Raw genomic sequence first — 22,590 nt, 5'->3', positions numbered from 1 at the left:
AGGATCATCCCAACCCTACGATTTGTGGAGGCAAAAATGAACGTGTAAAAACCTTCACAAATTTGTCCATTTTTGCCTCCACAGTTTGAAGGGTTGGGATGATCCTATGGAGCTGATTTTTGGTGGACACCCTATCTATGTGAGGGTCAATCAAATGAATGGTTTGGATCACCAAAACAATGTGGGCCCATTGTATTTTAAGCCGGCGGTGTAGCTAACTTGGGTAGGTCTTGTAACTTCTTATCTTTTTTGCCACTACCTCATCCTTTCCTTTTGTCCTACCTTGAATTATCGCCTATTATTTTTGAGTCGTCAAAAGAAACCCCAACACCCCTCCCCCCTCTCTATTTATAGGCCTCATGTTTCTTAAGCAACACATCTACTAGCAAAAATGAGGACATGGATCTTGGTTTTGTTCTCTTTAGCCTCTTTGTTAGGTTCCTTGGCAGAACAATGTGGGAACCAAGCTGGGCAAGCTCTATGTCCAGGAGGGCTATGTTGCAGCAAATTTGATTGGTGTGGCACCACCACTGCGTACTGTGGGACCGGTTTCCAGAGCCAATGCGGTGGCGGTTCGACACCGTCTCCTACTCCGAGTGGTGGTAGTGGTGTGGGCTCCATCATCACTTCGGCCCTCTTCGAACAAACGTTGAAGCATCGAAATGATGATGCTTGCGAAAGCAATGGCTTCTACACTTACAATGCTTTCATAGCTGCTGCAAATGCCTTTGGTAGCTTTGGAACCACTGGTGACACCGACACACGTAAAAGGGAGTTTGCAGCTTTCTTGGCTCAGACATCCCATGAAACTACCGGTAGGTTTCCCTTGTTGAGATATCCCATCTTCTTTGATTGATTTCTTCATAATTTTCAGAGTAATTGAAATATGAGTAATGCTATACTGATGGCCGCCCTTGCACAAACCCAGCTACAAGGAGGCCCCAAGTAATCTTCATTTATTGTTCATTTAATAGTATGTTTTTCTGTGTGATTATAAATGCATTTTGGTGAGATGGTCCAACTGGGGCACCCTTGTATCTGGGTTTTTTTAAGGGGGTCCTTTAGTTTAGCATTCCTCTTGAAATATATATTATGTTATGAAAAACACTTCCAAAACCGGATTTCGTTTGAAAAATAAAGACAAAAGTAGAATTGATCGACAATTTGGTCATATTATGTTTTTTTGAAATGGCAATATATTGAAAGAATGGAACCGAGATGGATCACAAAAATACAAAGAAAGAGAAAAGTTACATCAAAAGGACTAAAAATACATTTCACGGAGGGAGATAATCAAACTTTTCCAAACCCTAGCTCTTTATGGTCACTCGATCTAGCAAGTGAATCAGCTTCACCATTGGCTGATCTTCTAACAAATTTAAACACTATGGATGAACTTGAAACAAGATCAGCGATCTCCTCAAAGAAGCTAAGAAATTTCCATGGTGGTGCAATCTTCCCAGATAACCAACTGATTACATTAGAAGAATCACCTTCCACAATCACTTTATCAAACATATTGCTACTCAGATGTTTTATTCCTTGAAAAGCCATTTTTACTTCCGCTTCAGATGAATCGCTTCTACCAATTGGGCCAGCAAAAGCCCAAGACACTACCCCTGCAGAATCCCTAGCAAGGCCACCAATACCAGCCGGGCTCGGATTACCCAAACTAGATCTGTCAAAGTTTATTTTCAGATACCCTTCAGGAGGTGCCTCTCATCTTTGAACTATCTTCTCCCTCCTCACCCCTTCCAAACACATAATTCTCCAGCCTTCCCACAGATCAAAAGCTGAAACAAATTGAAACTGAGGATGACTCTTCGCCCAAAAAATAACCAAAACAATAATTTTCATAAATAACCAGTAAGATGACTTAGCCACTCCATTGAAAACTTTAGCATTTCTTTCTTTCCAGATAACCCACCACAAAGCTGTCAAACACAGCTTCCAAAGCAATTTCTTCTTCTAAGGCATAAAATTCCAACTCAACACAAGTTCTGGTATAGAGTTTGGGAAGATCCAACAGATACCAAACCTATCCAGAATGAGGCCCCAATCTCCCTTGCAACCTTGCAGTGAATAAATAGATGATCAACAGAATCACCATCTTCCATACAAAGCGAACAATAATCGACCAGCCACATACCCCTTCTTCTAATAAATTCAATGGTCTGAATCCTCCGACATCAGACTGTCCAACCAAAAAAGAAAACTGATGGAGGCCTAAGGAATTTCCAAACTTTAGCTGCAAGAGGGGAACCTGAAGCATGCACCAACCAAGAGTAAAAGGATTTAACAGAGAAGAAGTCGGATGGATCCCAGATCCAAATTCTTTTGTCCACCCCACTTCTTTTTAGATAGCAATTCTCAATCAAAAGAAGTAACCGAGAAATGGAATTTAACTCTCTGTCAACAAAATTCCTTCTGAAGCTAGGCTTCCAAACCACCTTGGTGTCCACCCTCTCAAAGCAATCAGATGTAGACACCCCATTTTGACTGTGCCCTAAGCCTTCCATGTTTGTGCAAAACCCTATCAAATCAATGAGGTAGGGCCCCAAATTTCACCTTAAACTGGGTTAGGGTCCCAGCTAGGTCCCTGCAAAATTTTGTCGAAATCCGAGCTGATTTGCCCAGTGAACGAACATCGGAAAGCATCATGGTGCATACCTAGAAGGGGGGTGCATTATCCTGAGCGGTGTAGACCATGGTCCGAATAGGACACGATTGAACCGCGCGCCTTATCAACTTTTCGCGCAATCGCGCGCTCATCAAATCTAGTAGTGCCAATATCATTCCCCAAAATACTTATAAATACCAATTTAAGCCTTTGTTTTTTTTTTTTTTTTTTTAAAAGGGGAAAGTTTTTCTTAACTTTTTAAGAAAGAGAAACTCTCGTTTCAAGAGAGAGAAAACGGATCTCACCCTAACCCATATTTTTCGATCAACCCTCTTTTCATCTTCTCCGAGAGAGAACCTTTCTAAACCGTTCTTCTCTGATTGAATGCCATTGTTTCCGGCCAAAGCTCCGGCCTAGATCCGATCGGTTTTTTTTTAATATATGCTAAAAGCCGAGAGATCTCGTTTCAGCCAAAGAGGAAAGAGTATCTGTTCAACAAGACAAGGTCATTTACGATCGGATCTGGTGAATCAAGCTTCGTTGGAGCTCGATTAATCATCTTCATCGGTACATTTCTTAGATCAATGTGTTAATCATAGATTTCATGAGTGTTGTTTTAATTTATCTTGTTGAAGTTTTCGGATAATGATGAATTAGTATGTGATCTCTGCAAATTGTTCCTCATTAAATATTATGATGATTTGAGAAACATAAAGTAATAATTAAAGATAGAATCTGATGATACTTGTTGAATTTTTCTGTTATCCTTAAAATTTAATAGCGATTAGTAAATACACAGAGATTTTCACTTCAAATTTTGTCTTTTGAGAAGTATTTCATAAACGGTGAGATAATCTGTTTATTTGTTGAGTGTTTGGCTGATTTTAAGATATAAAATAGGATTTGTATGGGCCGAGAAATCAGAAATCAGATTTAGGCTTTTGAACTTAGAAGTTTCTTTGCTTTGATAATGATTAGATCATGGTGATTAATTTCAATGATCAAATTATTAATTCTGTGTGTAAAGAGTGTAGAATTAAATTTTGAGCCAACTAATTTGTTATATTGTCTCGTTTCCCATGCTTGGGAGTTCAATTTTGTTATTAAACAAATAAAAACACTCTTTAGTAGTTCTGTTAGATGAATGAAAAGGATTATTTTTTTAGGAAAATATTTCCCTAGTATTTTTTTATTATTTTTTATTCTTGATTATAACGTGTGATAAGCCGTATTGAATACTCAGTGAATGACACATGGGTGATTTTTTCTCATGTTTTGTGAATTAAAGTGAAACTGATCATATTTTTAATGATAAGAAGAAAATTGGAATGTAGTAGTGAACCATTCTCATTATCCCAAACGCTAAGAACAGAGTATTCCATATGTTGAATGATTTGGATCGATAATACTCAAGTGATATATCCTTTATGAATGTCTTGATGATAAGAAAATCATCAATTCTTACAGTGATGTAGTAGTATAAGAGCGTAAGTGTTAGCATGTGACAGTGATAATGTCATTTCTAGTTTCATCATGTTCTGTCATTGTAGTTTGAAAAGTTAATATCCTACTCAGGTATATTTAGTTTCTATTTCAATAGGACAGTGGTAGTTCTTATGTCATGGTATGCACCCTTATTTTGCAAAGTCATTTGAATTCCAGGTTATTGTCTCAAAAGAAATAAGCTACCATCAATATACTCTTATGTTGTTTGATAGGAATACTTGATTTATATTTTTACTCTGGGTGCTCATTAAGATGATTTCATTGGGGTTTTTTCATTATGGAAATGGATAGTTTCAAGATAAGTAGTATTTATACTCTATTTTTGGTTGGGTAAATAGTTAACTGCTATATATTTGGTTCATCAGGATTGTTTTTCCTTATTCTGTGTGTTGGGACAATCATAATAACGGATCATCATATGCACTGTATCATGTGTCTTTGTTCATTTGGAAATGATATTACTGTTGCATATTAAAGTGTATCCCACTGTATAGCATGGGTTATAAGGGGAAAGGGCTTGCTATTAATGTTGAAGTGGGAGTATTATTATTATCGTTACCCATACTATGCATAATGTAAACCCCACTTCTAATCAGTCTGCTGGTTTTGATTGGTAAAAATTTGCTTCCCTATATGATCTTCAGTTGAGGAATTTCAGCACATTAAATGATTCTCTTCTGGTTTACCCTTGCTGACTGTTTGTTGTCATAGCTTTCATCTTGTCATCTAATAATTTTGAGCCCATTAAATCAGTTTCATTTAAAGTCATGGATATACTCACTCAGAAATTGAGTCTACCTGTTGAAATTTAGCATTTGTCATTTTCATTGAATTCTTGGAGAATAAGAATTATCAGATTTGAGACTTTGGGATTACATGTTGAATGACTTTTACTATATTGCTCCTTTAATGCCATGGGAGCTTTTAGTATTTTAGGTTTGTTTTCTTTCATTATGGTCTCCCAGGTCATTTTTCTTCATAGGGGTTGTAATCATTTTTTTTTGTTCATTTGGTTACCTGAATGAATTCAAATGTGATTACCAAGTTCGGTTGAACCTTTGGACCAGCCTAATCTATTAATAAATATAAATGTATGATTAGTGTAGTCTTCAATTATTATAGCTTTTAAAGTAATAATTTTAAAAATCTGTAAACAAATAGCTGAAATGATAATTTGGTTACCAAAGGAATAGAAAAGTCCTCTGGTCTCTAAATGTCTGTAAGGTTTGTAAGGCATAGAAAAGTTCCATTTATTTTTTATGTCCACTACATGACAAAGGTTTTGAGATTTATATCCTTCTATTGGTGCTGATAATTCTCATAAGTCATGGTTCATGAAAAGGAGAAGTGATCTTGTTAGTAAATATAAACATTTGTTTATCTTATTAGAATGAACTCATAACTTTAATTCATTTTCAATTCTTCAATTAGGCTAGATGAGATATTTGGAAATAAAGTTTACATTTGTGCAAAGGGTTATTATAATGTTTTGATTAGCATATCTCTGTGTATGCTCTATGCATGATGTTTGTTCATATGAAGCAATAGATATCTTAATTAACATGCATGATAGTAAAACGAATTTACATTCTCTTTCATTGTTTAGTTTATTGTACAGTTCCTTATGACTTCAGTTGAGTCTTTAAGAGTGAAAGTAAGTGAGGAAAGATCAGGTAGGTTCAAGCTATATAAAAAATAAAGTCGTAGCTTGCATTATTTTTTGTATGATCAATTGGTACTTATTATTTAGCTCTGTTATTTTAAAATAGTGTAGACAATTGATGATAGGATTTTAAAGAATTTTTTTGGAATGAAACATTATTTAAATGGGTTCAGCAGATGTTGATTCAGTGTTTACTTTAGTCCAGACTACGTTATTTGTTCTTCTCTTATCAAAACTTGTAGTTAAAAGGTCAGTGCTATTATTATTTTGACTAACACCTGGAATATTTCACTGATGGATGAAGAGTTAGTGCTTACTTATTCAATTTAGTTTTTATTAGATAACTGCATGATATATACGTAATACCAGGTTTTGCATTAATTAAGGTTTTGCTTTGAATTTTTTTTATCATGCTGTGATACATTTAGTTTATAATTGGAATGAGTATTTGGACATAATGGGGTTATGCTAATTTTGAATATGCCTTGAGAATCATAATGTTCCTATTTATTTTTTCATTCTCTGATGCTATAGATTCTGTTGGGTTCCTTTTGAATATTACATTTTGAATATAGCTTAAAGAAAAACAATAGTATACCTTGGCTATAATATGAATGATAAGTATAAAAGGATTCATGTAGATAATCTTGTATTTTATTATCGCAAGGGTGATGAAGACGTTAGTCCAAGCCCATTCTTAGAGGAACTTACCTGATGTGGTAATACTCTCTGCTCTTATCCCCTTTTCTTTAGGTAGAGAGTTCGTAGTCTTTTAGATGCCCTTACGCTATAGGTAATCCATTCATCGCAAGGGCGATGAAGGCGTTAACCCAAGCCCATCCTTAGGGGACTTACTTAGTCCAAATAACACTCCGCTCTTTAATTTGAAAGGCTCGCCTAATCTTTTAGATACCTTTAGATAAAAGTTTCTCCTTGTTCATTGCAAGGCTAATGAATGAGTCATCTAAAGCCCTCTTTAGGGAGACAAGCTATGTCTCAGCAGGAAAATCAATACCTTTTTGGAGACAAGCTTTGTCTCATTAGAAAATCACCTTCATAGGAGATTATCTCTAGTCTCACGTAGTTGTACCCCTTTCTAATTGAAGACCAACATTGTCTGGTAGTTGCCCTAACCGTATCTGTCATTACAGGGGCAATGATAAGGGTACTTGGAGCCCGCCTCTGTGTATAGGAGACTTGCCTAGTCTCACTAGCACCCTTCTTTATCTCCTCTTCTTCTAGGAGACATGTTTTGTCTCATTAGTACCCCTCTTAGGGTTATGCTCTAAGAGTCAATCCTTTAGCATATGATTCTTTCCTTAGCTAGAGAGTTAGTCCTTCTTTTAGGAGTTTGTCCTATCATCATAGGGGTTAGGATTGTGTCCAACCTCTCATCAAATCATGTGATTTTTATCCACTCCTGCAAGGTATAGGATGCTGTCCAACCCTTGCAGAGTCGTGATTCTATCCAATTCTCCCGCAAAGCATAGGATGCTGTCCAACCTTTGCGGGATATCAGGAGTCTATCCTACCCTTATGATGATGGGATTTTGTTCTCTTGTGTCAAAAACTCAAAAACATTCAGAAATTTCAAAAAATCAAAATATCTGAGAAAATTCAAAAACATTCTAATTGTCAAGAGTCATTATAGGAGAGTAGTTAGAAATTTCTGTTCCGAACTACGTTGGCTTGATCCTCTTCCACGAGGTACGTAGTGCAGCTTGGGATCCACTTCCCAAGCCCAGCCAAACCTTTAAAAATAAACATTTTAAACCTTCAAAAAATACAAAAAATCTTTAAAATCTTTTCAAAAAGATCCTCCCCTAGAGTTAGGAGTCCGTCCTAGATATTTGGGTGTTTTAGAGTTAGGAGTCTGTCCTGATTGTGTTGATGCTTGGTGTGTCTTGTCGTGTGACTGTCCCTAGAGGCAGGAGGTCTCGAGTCATGGTCGGTTAGACATTTAGTCGAACCGATGGCTAGACTAGGAAGCATTTAGTCAGCCCATAGTTTTCCTTAGGATGCACAGCCTAGTTACACATAGGATGTAGGGCCCACCTGCATTAGCTTAAGGTTAACCAACTTGCATTAGTTAGGGCATATAGAGAATCCTAAAATTACAATTCACTTGAACTTAAGCAATCGTACAAAAAGCTTTAAAAATCAGTCGAGTCTAGTTGATCGAATCTAGGATAGCGGTTCTAGATGGTTAGGCATCGTAGTTTATAATAGGTCATCGAACTACGTTGATTCTTATTCTTCCTGAGGCCGGGATACGTAGAGCAGCCAGGATGGATGGCCATCTGGTCCGAGTCAAGTATTGCATTAGAGTTTTAGGGTTTGTTGTGTCGAGTCGGGTGTGGAGTCAAGTTGTGATGTGTGTTTTGTTGTGTTTTCTTACTTTTATGTACATACCTTATATCTTTAGCTGTAGCATGCATGTGTTCGCCCATCAGAATTTAGAAACCAATTAGGCATGACACTCTTAACCTAGCTATTCTTAGGTGACATTTCTTTCATTTCTTTTGTGTGTGCTTATTATTCATCTTCGAGAATGCATGATTAGGTAGACGTCTTCTTGGAGATATATGTTCCCATTTCATTTGACTTTCGCCTAAAAATCTTCAAAATGAATAAATAAATAGCATTAGAGACCAGGTGCTTACACTTGGGCGGATGAGGTGCTCTTCGGACCTTTCAAATTCGTAACCAGGCACGAACCTTCTTTTATATATCTGGTTATCCATTGCACCGGAGCATAGTATGGGATCCAGGGCCTACTTCCTTGGATGACGACTCTTCTTCGTTTAAGGTACGTCTCGAATCCGGGCTAGTCCCCGAATCGAGAGGTATCTCACATTTACATCGCCACTCATGCTGTGAGCGACATTCTTTTGAGAGTTCCTTGGTAGAGCTCTCCTTCACCTGGATGATCTAGAGAAACTTTCTGGGGGCTCGTCCCCCACCTCTCTCGGATCGGGGTCCACAGGCTGGCGACTCTGCTGGGGATTCTTTCGAGATATTGCCTAACTCTGTTAAAATGCCCTTTTTTACTAATTTTGAAGAACTTTGGGCCAAAATCATGTGAAATGAGAATTTAATCGCTTAGAATCTAGGGGCACTAAATAAGTGTTTAAAGCAATGGATTCACACACTGCACAGCATACATCATTATGTTTTTATTTTCTTTTATTTATTTTATTATTATTGGCTCCACGGGATAAATACAGTGCGTGCCAGATGGGATGTCATTACCCTGATGGTGCTGTTGTATATATTTCCAAGCTATGCGCCAGTGCTGTAGCCGGAAACACTCGGTGTACTTGTATTTACAGCAGACGGTGAGCAATGAAGCATACTGTGTATAACACTCGGTGTACTTGTGTTGTACATTTAAAGTATGAATCATATGCATAGTGCCCGATATATTGAGTTCGGAGCTCTACTTTCATATATTATGTACATGAATATATTTGCTGATTTAATAAAACCCAATTAGGAGTTGCATGTGCTTATATATATATTACATTCATATAGGGACGAACATGTGTTGCTTACACATGTGGAGCCTAGATTTGGGAGCCATGTCCTGTCTATAGATTATTGTAGTTCACCTTATGTGGCTACAGCGCAGTCCTAGTATACTCACATGTCTGTCTTGAGTCAAGTGTCTTGACTTTGCTGGATTATATTTAGGGCTGTGCCCCTGGTTAGGATATATATACGTATATATATCTATATATTGATTATCAGATTAGGGCCTACTCATTAGTGAGGCTTCCTTATCTAATCTAATCAATTCCATCAGTCCATCTCCGAGATCTAGACCCAACAAGTGGTTCTTATTTACCACTCTCATGGTCGTGGTCTATCTTCTGATCTATCATTGGAAAATCCATTTGTATACTTTCCTGATTATAAGACCGGGACCTACTTTCTAGCAGAGATTCCAGGTTTGAATCATTCAGTCATGTTTATTCATCCCTCAGATCTAAACCTGGCTAGTGACTTCTACTTATCACACTCATAACTGTGGTTTATTCCTTGATTCAGTGATGATAAATTCTGCTTGTTATTATCCTTTGAATTCAAACCTCATTCATCCATTATTTTGTTGTGTCATAGATTCATATTACATATGTATTACTCAGATCTTTGTTTGTTTTGTCTTAGATATGGTCGATAGCTTGTCCGCTGTCTCTATGACCGTAGTCTATCATTATCAATCTTTTGATCATACATTTTTAACGCCCATCTTCTAGATTTAGACCCGGTCTATGATCTACTTTTGTCATTTTGTGACCGTGGTCTCTTTTCTGAGTTTCTGATCATCTTTGATCATCAATGGAACATTCGGTGTCGCCAATTATATCCTTCTTGTGATTAATTGCTAAGTTTATCATTATTCTTTGTTTATTCCAGATTATCTTCATTTCCTGATTATCCCATCATATTCTTTGTGTTTAGGTCAAATCATGGCGAATAATGTGTTGAAAAGCTGGATAAGTGAGACTATTAGGGCACTTCCGCGGGAATCTTCTGAAAGAAATATGGCTGATCAGTTCATCTGTACCTTCAATCACTTGAGTGTATCCGATATAAATCGGAAGTTTCTCCAAGCAGCCGCTGGATCTGGGATCCTAATCTTCATGTTTTCCGATTTGGATCCTTCGAGCTTTGTCCTATATTTGAAGATTGGTGTGCTTTATTAGAGCTCCCAACAGAGGGACTTTGGATACGATCTTCGAATATAGATTCCTCTCATTCTCTTTTTTGCAAGCTATTCAAAAATCAAACCGTTGATGCTCTTCCATGCTTAACGGATACATGTGTGCAAGTTCAAAACCTCATTACACTTTTTTCTGAAAACGTCGATCCTACCAACTCCTGTTTTCATAGTTGTCGACGTAATGCTTTGATTTTTGGTGTCTTTGCCCGATATGTCATTCGAAAAAACTCTCGTGTTGCCCCGCTAACCTTGTTAGTCGTGGTAGATCAAATTAATGAAGGGAGGAATCCATTCCCCACCATGTTAGCAGAGACCTTCTTGGGACTAGACCTTATTGCTTCCCAAGAGGTCAAAAATAATTTTTGTGGATGTGTTAAATTGTTGTATGTCTGGCTTGGTGAAAAACTTCAGGTTCTTCAGCGAGAAAACCAAAATTCATATACCCTGAAGAATTTTCGTGCATGGCAACCAATGGCTAATCAACCTCAGTCCATTGATGAATGGCGCAATTGGTTACATCATGTAGAGGAGAGCCAGTTTCGTTGGGTGAGTCATTCATGTTTCCAAGTTTCCACTAGCACCTACCCACACACGTTTGTTTACCTCATGGGTATCGATAAATCTTCTTTTTACGCGCCCATGCAATTTCTTCATCAGGTTACAGGAATTCCATGTCCTCCCGGAGCCATAGTCCCTCCTCTTTGTGAAGATCTTACTTCTGATCTCACTAGATTCATTGTGACTGCTTGGGGAAACAAAAATATGGAGAGGAGATTTTCTTTAGCATCTAAAGTCCGACGTGGAAAAATACCGGAAGAGCCCGCAAGCCGGAGAGCTCGCATTGAGGAACCCTGAAGATCTCTATCATGTTTTGTTATCTTGATTTCTTCTGTTCCTATTATTATCAGTCTGCTTATCCAGTTGTGATAAGAGATTAGTAATTTCGTCAATTGTAATCTCAGTTTGAATTTCATTAAATGAAAGTGTGTTTCTGTTTCTCTTGTCACTGTATGATTAGAATATTTTATCTCAATTATCAAAATTTTAATCTAGTGTTTATATTTCCATTTCAGGATTCTTGATTGAGCAGTCATTGCTTCTAAGAAAACCCTCATTTCAAAACCAGCCTGGTCCCGTCAGACATCTGATTCCAGGCTGAGTAGAAGTCTTTGTCACCACCCTCTTTTACTTCTCCACTGTTACCCCTTTCAAACTTTCAGGAAACTCTTTCACCCATTTTACCTACACCCGAACAAATGGCTGAATCTGGAAACGTTTTGGCTGAAATGAATGAGATGATGAAGACTATGCTCCAACAGATGAATACCATGAGTGAGGAGATAGTCTGATTGAAAACTGATAGGAGTCCCTACTTCTAAAGAGCATGCACCCCGGCACCCTTCAGTTATACCTCCTCCACCTCCTGCGATGACCAGACCTGCCGTCTTAACTGTGGAAGATGACTTCGATGATGAGCAGTACGTAGAAGAGAATTGTTTTCCTCATTTTGATAGGTCTGATAAAGGCAAAGTGATATCAGACAGACTTGACAAGTTGACGCAAGAGATGGAAAATATAAAATTCCAAGGCCCAAAGAAGTTGAATATATCCAGGAGTCACACTGCCTCCGAGATTCGAAGTACCAGACATGGATAAGTACGATGGGACGGGGTGTCCTAGAAGCCATTTGATGTCTGTTCTTTCGCTTCTACAGCAGCACGATTTATCTCCAGAGCAGGTTGCTCTCCTCTTCCCTCGATCCTTAGTCGGAACGGCTAATAAGTGGTTCCTGAGCCTAAAATCTGAAGAGACCCGAACCTTAGAGAACATTGCTAATAGGTTCGTCGAACAGTTCTCCATGGAGGAGGGAATCGACGTAACCAAAAGAGATCTAAAAGCATTGAAGCAGGGCCATAATGAAACCTTCACTTCCTTCATCCACAGATGGAGAAGAAAAGCTGCGCAGATGACTCATCGTCTGTCAGATGTGGATCAGATCAAGATTGTGGTTAAGAATCTATCTCCACAATACTATCATCATATGGCTATCCAGTATTTCCTTGATTTTAACCATCTCATTAAGACCGGAACTCAGATAGATGATGCATTGGCCAAGGGCCTAAGGATAAGAAATTCGTCTGATGTCAGAGAGGGGAAGAGACCTATGGTAGCGCCGAAAGAGGTGCACAATGTTAACTATACTCGGCCACCACCCAGAGCAATCACTGAAGTGAGAAGACCGCCGATGGAGCAGAAGCCACCTCGTCACTTTGATCCCCTCCCATATTCTTTGTCCGTAGGTTTGAAGAAGTTGTTGAAGGACAGGAAGATCAAATTACCTGATATTAAGCCTTTGCCTAATCCGTTGTCGAGATCCTGGAGAGAGGATCAATTTTGTGACTACCATCGCAATACAGGTCATATCACTGATAGGTGTTTAGCTTTGAAACACCAAATACAGAACATGATCGATAGGAAGGAGCTTGCAATTGAGTTGCCGAATGTAACCAGAAATCTCCTTCCGACACATGCAATGCCGCCTCCAGCTTCGATCGATGTCGTTTGCGCTGAAGAGTCCGTCATTGATCCTGCTTCTTTCATATGCGCTGTTGAATCTGAGGAAACTTATGTCTAGAAATTTGAAGATGATGGTGAGTGGACAGAAACGGAAGAGCCATATTTTTTTATCATGGAATGACCCCGATGTAGCTGGGTCGTCAAGCCAATCATATGTTCTCCAGTGTGAGGATGAGAAGAAAGAAAGCAAAGCCATGTACGTCTTAAGGATGAGTGATGATGAAAAAGAAGAGATAAAAGCCCCATACATCCTTAAGATAGACGATGAAGATCTGTTGCTCCTGAATGATCAGTGCGATGAACTCCGTCACGTTACACGAGGTGGACGAGTTTTCAAACCAGCCGAGCTTAGAGTTGAGAATCTTGCTGAAGTTGCAAGGGCTGTTGATAATCAGAAACATAAGCAGAGACTCGATGAAGAAGAAGATAACCTGCTGAATCAGCTTAAGAAAACCCAAGCTAATGTTTCTATCTGGGGGTTATTAATGGCGTCGCCGAAACATAGACAAGTTGTACTTCATGAGCTGAATTCGTCTTAGGTATTAGTTGAAATCACTCCGGGTGAATTGGTCAACGTGGTGGCCATGGCTAGGGCTTCAAAATCTTTATCTTTCTCAGACGAGGATTTGCCTCCAGAAGGAAAGGACCATACTCGTTCTCTCAAAATTACCCTACTGTGCAACAAGAAAAAAGTTTTCAAAGTGTTGGTAGACAATGGGTCAGCCCTGAACATATGTCCTTTGAACACTGCCACTACTTTAGGGTTTGGGCCGGAAGACTTCATACCGTCTGAGAAAGTCATATTGGCATATGATGGTACCAGGAGGGATGTAATCGGAACATTGGCTACTGAGATTGTGATTGGAGGAGAGACCTTTGACATCGAATTTCAGGTGTTGGACATTAAAACTTCCTTCTGTCTTTTGCTTGGCCGACCTTAGCTGCATAAGGTTGGAGTTATTCCTTCCACACTTCACCAAAAACTGAAATTCATTCGAAACAACCGGGTGATCACAGTCAGGGGAGATCCCGAACCAGAAATCGGACAGATATCTCAGGAGCTTGTTACTGAAAACACAAGAGATGTTAGTCTGACAGGATTTTCAGTGGAGGTTTCAGCTATCACCATGGAAGAGGCTATGAGTGAAGAAATTATGTTTCTCTCTAGCTGTAAGCCCAAGGGTTCCCCATGGGTTCATTCAATCACCTTGTTTTGATGATTAACAAACGCAAATTGATTAGTCGTTTATGAACTAATCATCTGTCTTGAGTGTTGTGCTTTAGACAGGTCCTACACAAGTCAAATCATACTAGCACACACCTTGTTGGCCTATGCTTGAAGATGAACCAACCAATGGACAAAGGAGCTAGAGCATTCTTGGACAAATCACACCTTGGAGGATCCACCAAGGAGAAGCTCAACATCATCCATATCAAGCATTGAACATACAGAGAAGTTCATGAAGGCCAAAGCTGGAGGATCAAGAACCTATGCAAAGGACCAAGGAGCTTGTACCACAACTTGAAGATGTCAAGCATGGAAGCTCAACCATAGAAAATCCCAGCTCAAAAGAAGAGTTCAAGAGAGTGATAGAAAGGATAGAATGTCTTCCTATCTCTCTTGCATATTTTCTTGTCAAGGCACATTGTTTAAACCCCTAAAAATATATTTTTCAAAGAGACTAACACACCCTTTAAGGACTTAAATGGATAAGTGAATGGCCATGGTGGTGTACCAACATGTTGGGACCCATATGGCATTCAACACAAGAATGAACAAAACAGAGTTCCGAAGCAACAACCTAGACCAGCAACTAAATCCTATCAAAACTTATTTAAAATATTTTAAAATATTTTTGAAAATATTTTTAACAGATAGCTCTCATTTTTCTCATATCCGTAGAGTATAAGAACATCGAAATCCGACGAGAAATGAGGGAGATATGAATTTTTCAATGAAACAGTGTTTGCTGGGAATCCAGTCTCGGAACTCCGAGAACATTCTCGGAGCTCCGAGAAATGGTCCAGATTCTAAAATTAAAAGCTCTGTTTGAATTCTCGGAACTCCGAGAATTTGCTCGGAACTCCGAGAAATGTTTTTCTTCAAAAAAATATAGCCGTTGTAGTGCAACGGCTAGTTGATTTTTTGACCCAGTTTTGACTGTTTTACCCCCCAAACAGTCACATGGAGTTGAGACTTTATATATACCCATTCAAGGGTCCAAAACACATGAGGAACATTGTCCAACTCTAATAAACCCTAGAAATCCATTTGTGAATCATTTTTGGGTTAATCTCTCACCAATCCTTCATTGTGCCTTAACTTTGGAAAAATCCACTTGAGATTGGTTAGGTTTAAACTTGTTTATCTTTGAGAGCATCCTTGGAGCTACAACTTGTAATCAAGCCTAGTAAGAGGCTAATACTTATTCTTCTTCTTTATTCGATCGGTGGCAAGGGCATCCGTTGTTTTTAATTCCCTTGGGTGAAGCGCTTAGAACTCGGCGAAGAAGGAGAGTCATTGTAAAGGTGGAAGGGCATCCTCATGTTGTGCCTAAAATTAAAAATCCTTCCAAAACATGTGTATATAGATATCATATGCTCATATTTACTTAACATATATCTATATATCACCTTAAAATTCAAAGTCTATATGCTTAAATGTAATTAATTTGAGACTTTGATATGATGAGCCTAATTGAATATCATTTTGAGTTTCCTAGTTTAAGGGCCCACATATACTTAAAAATCATCATGCACTTAGAATATGTCATTCATCCACATGACAACCACAATAAAGCATTCAATGTGAAAACCATAAATTGTGCTTATAGAATATTCAACCACACCTCTTGCCCATGTGTTCAAATTAAAGCTTCAAGTACATCTTCAAAACTTGAACCTTTTTTGGTAGTTGCTAGGAGTTAGGTTAAATGATCACATCATTCTAGCAAAACCAAAAGAAAAGAAACCCATAGGTTTAAAGACTTGAACTTAAATGGAAATTTTTGGCAATCGAAATTGTACTTGAATAAAAATTTGAAAAAAAGCCAAAGTATCATTCTTTAAACTCTATCTTAGGACAAATATGGCACTTGCTAGATAATTATGTGCTTAAATTGTTTTAAAATATCATTTCTAGCAAAACTAAGATATTTAATGCCTTGTCTAAGAAATCAACTCAAATCCTTTCTTAAACATCTTTATGTGCCCTAGGTGAATAAACTTGTTTATTACTTTGCACCTAGTTGTCTTATCAAACCCATTCTATTACATGCGTAATAATTTTCATAAAATGTAATAAGAATCATAGATGGGTTAAAAATTAGTGTATTTCCAAAGAGCTTTAATTGGATATCTCATGACTAAGATGAACCCTAATATGTATAGATATGTTATATGTATTTTGTTCAAGTAGTCATGAAAGTTCATAAATGGAATACATGTGTCTAAGGTAGTTTGCATCATTTGATACATATATTATAAAATCCTTGGAACTTTCCCTAAGTTCATAAAAGGATATATATATGAGCTTAGTGTTTCTAGTCGGTAGAGCAGATAACGCTATCTACTCCACCGTTCTTAAAGGCCGTCGGATTATAAGAAAGGTGATCCCAACCGTTGAAGATAACGCTATAGAAAAGAAGGTTTCTGTTCTCCCTCTCTCTACGCACTACGCACGGTGGGTTTCTCTCCCTCGCTGGGTTTTCCGACGGCTCCCTCTTCTCTCCCTCACTGGAAATCACGCACGCTCTTCTCTTCCTCGAGGTATGATTTTCTTCTCCCCCACCATGAATGCTTTGGATCACCACTTCTCTCCCAACAGAAATGGGTTTCTTCTCCCCAGCCATGGAAACCCATTTCTGTTCAACCGAAACATTTCTGTTGGGTTTTTTGTTAATTTTTAACCCTTAGGGCCATGGAAACCCATTTCTGTTCAAACGAAACCCATTTCTGTTTGGGTTTTTTTTTTTAATTTTTAACCCTTAGGGCCATGGAAACCCATTTCTGTTGGGTTTTTTTTTTTTAATTCTGTTCAAAGGAAACCCATTTCTGTTGGGTGTTTTGTTAATTTTTAACCCTTAGGGCCATGGAAACCCATTTCTGTTCCCTTTTTTTTTAATTTTTAACCCAACAGAAACCCATTTCTGTTGGGTTTTTTTTTTAAATTTTTAACCCATGGAAACCCATTTCTGTTCAAACGAAACCCATTTCTGTTGGGTGTTTTGTTAATTTTTAACCCTTAGGGCCATGGAAACCCATTTATGTTCAAACGAAACCATTTCTGTTCAAACGAAACCCATTTTTGTTGGGTTTTTTTTTTTTAATTTTTAACCCTTAGGGCCATGGAAACCCATTTTTGTTCAGTTTTTTTTTTAATTTATCATCACCCAACAGAAAACACTTTTTTTTAAAATTTATCTTCATCCAACAGAAATGGGTTTTTTTTTTCATTTATCATCGGCCAACAGAGCTGTGGGGTTGTTCATTTTTCATTTATTTGAAACTATATTGTTTGTATGAGTCTTAAATCATTGTTGTATTTGTTATTAAAAGGTGCTGAAGTTGTATGTATGTGATGGATAGTAATGTGTCGCAAATTTGTGGGCATTTGATTGATGAAGTCGACTGTAATGGGTTAGTTGTGGTTGATGACAATGAAGTTGATGGCAATCAATTAGATATGTTGAATGAAGGGGAAATTCCGAATGAGGGTGTTGTAGGTTATGTTGATAACGAGGGGGGGGGTGTAGTGGTGCCGTTACTACGCCTAATAAGGAAGATGGAGGGACAAGTGTAGCTAATGAACACTTTCTTAATCAGCAGTTTGAAACCCCAAAAGCTGCGTACGAGTTCTATAATGTTTATGGTTTGGCTGCAGGGTTTGGTGTACGGAAAGCCAAGACCAATAAGTCAAAGAAAATTTTGGAAGTGATAAGGAGGAGGTTTGTATGTGAGAGAGAGGGTTTCAAAAATACTAAAGATAAGAGACAGATAGGAAAAGAAGTGAAGTTACGCCGCTCTGTAAGAGAGGGCTGTGAGGCACAGATGGAGATTAAAAAGAGAAAAGAGAAGTGGGTTGTGACTAGTTTTGAACCCAAACATTGTCATGATCTGACCTCTCCTACCAGAAGAGGAATGCATCGCTCACATAATAAATTCTTGAAGAATATGGTTTGTAAGAATTTGATGGAGAAGCTCAGTGACCATGGGGTTAAGCCTTGTAACATTGCTAGGGTGTGTACTTCGGCATCTGGTGGTGGCAGTGGCATCACAGCAAATCAGGTGGTGTCCCATTTGAGGGTACGTAGGCGTAACAATATGGGGCAAGAAGCATTCCTAATAGCTCGACAGTTCCATGAGAAACAAGCTGAAGATCCAAATTTTTATTTTGCGAGGGAGATGGATGACATTGGGAACTTGAGATCTATGTTTTGGGCATATTCAAGGGCGACGAATGCTTACCTCACCTTCGATGACGTAATTGTATTCGATGTCACATACAAGACGAATAGGTTTCTGATGCCATTCGCACCATTCACTTGAGTTAACCACCACAGGCAGTCTACTCTATTCGGATGCGCGTTGCTAGCAAATGAGAAAGAGGACACATTTACATGGTTATTTCAACAATGGTTGAAATGTATGTTTGGGGTAGCTCCGGGTTGTATAATTACAGATATGGATGTGGTGATGAGAAATGCTATTAGAAATGTTTTTCCGAAAACCCGTCATAGGTTTTGCTCGTGGCACATTCATAGGCATCTGATTGAGCATTGTACAGGCATGGGAGATTCTGAATCTGACTTCTGTAAGGATTATAATAAGTGGTTTTATAAGAGACAAATACCCAATTGTGAGAAAGAATGGGAAAATTTTGTGGATAAATATGGGATTTCTGAAAACAATTGGCTAGCGAAAATGTGGAAGTTACGAAGTCATTGGGTGCCAGCGTATTTTAGAGAGACTTTCATTGCTGGTATGACTTCTAGTTCGCGTAGCGAAAGCATAAATTCATTCTTTGATGGATATGTTAATCAGAGCACTACTCTACCATAATTTGTGAAACAATATGCTAAGGCGCTTGTTGATCGTCGTAAAAAAGAATCTGAAGAAGATTTCAGGACTAAATCTTCAAATGCTGTATTGATTTCAAGGAACAAACTGGAAGCACAAGGTGGGAAATGTTATACGAGGACAATGTTTAACATTTTCCAATCGGAGTTTAAGGATAGCAACGACTGTTGGTATGACTTATTGGGTGACAATGGCAATGTCACAGAATACAGTGTTGGATTGAGTGATGAGGAGCCTTGGAAATGGTGCAAAGTTGTCTATGAAGAATTTGACGAAGGTGTTAAGGCCACATGTGCGTGTGCGAAGTTTGAGACCGTAGGGATTTTATGCAAACATATCATTCGCATAATGTCCCTGAAGCGTTTAAGTTGCATTCCCGAGCGATATATCCTAAATAGGTGGACAATTGGGGCAAGATTTCATGTAGATGGTAGGGTGGCCATAGGCGAAGATGATAATGATGAAGTAACTCCAGTTGAGAAATGGTACATACTATCAAAGTGTCAGAGAGTAGTAGAAGTACTTGAGAGTAGAAAAACTGTTTACAAGAAGATGGATGAGACTTTAGATGCGTGGCTGGAGGAATGTGGACAGGAGAAGAGAGAGAAGCAAAATGCGTTGTCAAGTAGTGGCAGCAAAGTGCAATCTAATTTTATAACTGAATCCCTTGATATATCTATTCGCGACCCTCTAGTTGTGAAAACCAAGGGTCGGCCGAAAGCTGCATCACGGTTTAAGTCTCCGTTGGAGGTCTCCCAATCCGAATTAAAGAAACGGACGTGTAAAAAATGTGGAGGAAAAGGCCACTATTCAACAACCTGTAACAAAAAGAAAAAGGTTTGGACTTCTGCTTACTTATGTATTCATTATTAAATCACATGAGTTAACATATATCACTTATTTGTTCTTACTATGTGTGTGCCAATAGATGACCACACCAAATTTTGAAGGCGAAGAAGGGGACCAACAACACGAAGAGGAGCGTATGGAAGATTGAAATAGGTTAGTGTATTTTCACATTGATCAGGGAGCCCATTTCTCTCTTTCACATTGTAAGTTTGGATAAACATTGTATTTCAGCTAATACGTACCTTTCTAGAAACATGAACTTGACTTGCTCTTTTCATTTGTAGGCTGGACAGTTGCTGTAAAAAAACAATGTGCTTCAAATGGTAAGAGTTTTTATCACTAGTATATCTCTGTTGTAATTGAAATAAATTTAGTTGGCAGTACTTAATTTGGATATACACAAGATAGTTGTTAGCAATACTGTATTTTCACACCATGATTGTGGGTGGTTCTTGTTACTAATTTTGTACCATGATTGTGGGTGGTTCGTGTTACTAATTTTGTCTTGTCCATGTAATATATTCAGGGTGCTTTTGAACTTGATTGGAATCGTAGAGAAGATGTTTTTTGGAATTGCTTTGGAATCGCAGAGGAGAGATGGTGCCATCAATGTCATGGTCATGCTCAATTGGGAGTTCTATTTGTTGGAAACATTGTAATGGTGCCATCAGTATTAAAATTCTGTTTTAATATTAATTTAGTTCTTCTATAATTTTAACCAATTCGAAGGAATAAAGGTACTATGCAAGAACCTAGTCACTGGTTTGTTGGGATAAAATGTTCGGATTTTGTGGGTGTTTGATGTTTAAGTGTATATCTTTGGGTCATGAATTGTGAATTTCACACCTTAGGTTCATTTTGTTTTTGAACGTCGAAGAGCCTTGTGTTCATAGCAAACAGATTGAGGACAGAGAACTTCCATGGATTATTAGTTTACCCAATGATGAGGGAGGTAGGGAGAGGCCAAGGAGGATGCAGGTGAGTAGAGTTTGCAGATGGGCTGTTGCATGTGGGAGCAACCCCCTCATGAATGAAGACAAAATCTACTGAAAAGTGAGCCTATGTGGCTGCCCTCACATGCAACAGCCCATCAGCAAAATGCCTTCTGTGATGGATGCTAGCAAATCCCCTTTATGCCTCTCCCACTACTTGTTAAACTAATTTCTATGGAAATAAAATTTCATGGTTGATGTTGCTTATTTGATGGTTAACACTTAACAACGGTTTAGTATTAATGCCATAATTGTAGAACACTCCACTCAATCTCTGATACCAACTGAAACAACCAAGTACTATAATGCTTAAGCTGTTAGGGTTGATGTTATAACAAGATAGAACATCTTACTATAAGACCATTAAATTCTGAAATCAGCTTAATGTTGGTTGTACAAGCTCTAGGTGGAGGTGAGCTTTCTTTTGTATGTACACACTTCTCAATAATTCATGGTCTATTTTTTGTATGGCAGCATGTGATTGAGATCAATGCAGATCTTCCACAAATTAGAGCAAAGGGGTTCTCACAAAAAGTTTCTAAGTACATAAAGTGTGCATTATAGTAGTCAATGACAATTTGTTGACTATAATGCTTTCAAATGATAATTTGTTAACTGATGTAACTCTTTTAGATAGTGAAGACATCTGATGTCCTAGATATGCAATAGAACTTCTTCTACACTTCTTCTTCGGATCAGTCTCTTCTTTATAATCGAATCTCAACATTTCTTTCTTTTGATACTCTTTGTAATCATGTGGTTACCTCTATTGCACTAAAATAGAAAGGAAAAGGTGTATACTTCTCTATCAAGAAAAAGGAAGAGACTTTCAGAAAATGATTCCAACAGCTGTTGTTTTCCTTAAGATTGTCTTATTAACGAGGTGGCTGCTCTCTCATGCAACAGCCGCCCCACGAAATTTTTGGCAACAAAACAAAAGCAATCAGAGTGAAACACCAAATTTTTCCAACAATTGAATACTCTAGCAAAAGCAAATCAGAAAACAGGAAGCCATATATGCAAAATTCACACGATTAAAGCCTAAATCCTTATACAAGTGACAAAAATCCTAAGTGACAAAAATTCTACTCTCACTTAGTACTTCGAAGGAAAAAGAAAAAAAAGAAGAAAACCCTACTACTACACAAACTTTAAACATGGAATTTTCATTCTTTAGCATCATAACATCATTCTTAAGTTCGTTGTTGCGGTCTTTAAGCATGGAATTTTCAGTCTTCAGCATCATAACATCATTCTTAATTTCGTTGATGCGGTCTTTAAGCATGGAATCTTCATTCTTCAGCATCGTTACATAATTCTCAAGTACGCTGATGCGGTCTTCCATCGTTCTGCCTTCGCATCTATGGTGAAAACTCGACTCCCAGCCTGCCTCGTTCCCATCAAACGGAAGGTCAGCCCAGACGAAATATTTACACGTATGGCCCTGCATGTTATTGACGTTGTTTAGAATTTCAACAACTTACCAAAAAACTTATCAAAACAATGAAAATCTCATCTGTAACTCAACTAGGTATCCAGCACATTTGAAGTATGGCCGGCCTTGGTTATTATTTATGTT

At 38.1% G+C, this 22,590-nt stretch overlaps 1 protein-coding gene and 1 long non-coding RNA gene across 3 annotated transcripts in view; both read left to right on the top strand.

Annotated features, from left to right (window-relative positions):
- The first annotated feature begins 274 nt into the window (after positions 1-274).
- The window catches only part of LOC143886597 (endochitinase-like), a 60,795-nt gene continuing 38,479 nt past the window's right edge, over positions 275-22,590 (top strand). The window contains exon 1 of the mRNA XM_077390648.1: positions 275-815. Within this exon, the coding sequence (XP_077246763.1) occupies positions 392-815 (424 nt within the window). The 5' untranslated portion in view covers positions 275-391. The remainder of the gene's footprint in view (positions 816-22,590) is intronic.
- LOC143886599 (uncharacterized) lies at positions 3,115-20,804 on the top strand. 2 transcript variants are annotated; one of them, XR_013253877.1, is made up of 4 exons: positions 3,115-3,187; positions 20,099-20,172; positions 20,304-20,342; positions 20,546-20,804. It is a non-coding gene; the product is annotated as an uncharacterized LOC143886599 (long non-coding RNA). The 2 variants fall into 2 exon arrangements; XR_013253878.1 differs by lacking the exon at positions 3,115-3,187 and adding an exon at positions 19,588-20,007.

Source organism: Tasmannia lanceolata, unplaced genomic scaffold, assembly GCF_043159265.1.
Source record: "Tasmannia lanceolata isolate RefF3 unplaced genomic scaffold, GAP_Taslan_0.1 ptg000011l, whole genome shotgun sequence".
Classification (NCBI taxonomy): Eukaryota; Viridiplantae; Streptophyta; class Magnoliopsida; order Canellales; family Winteraceae; genus Tasmannia; species Tasmannia lanceolata.
The sequence above is the reverse complement of the archived record's forward strand: the minus strand, read 5'-3'. Positions and strand labels throughout refer to the sequence as shown.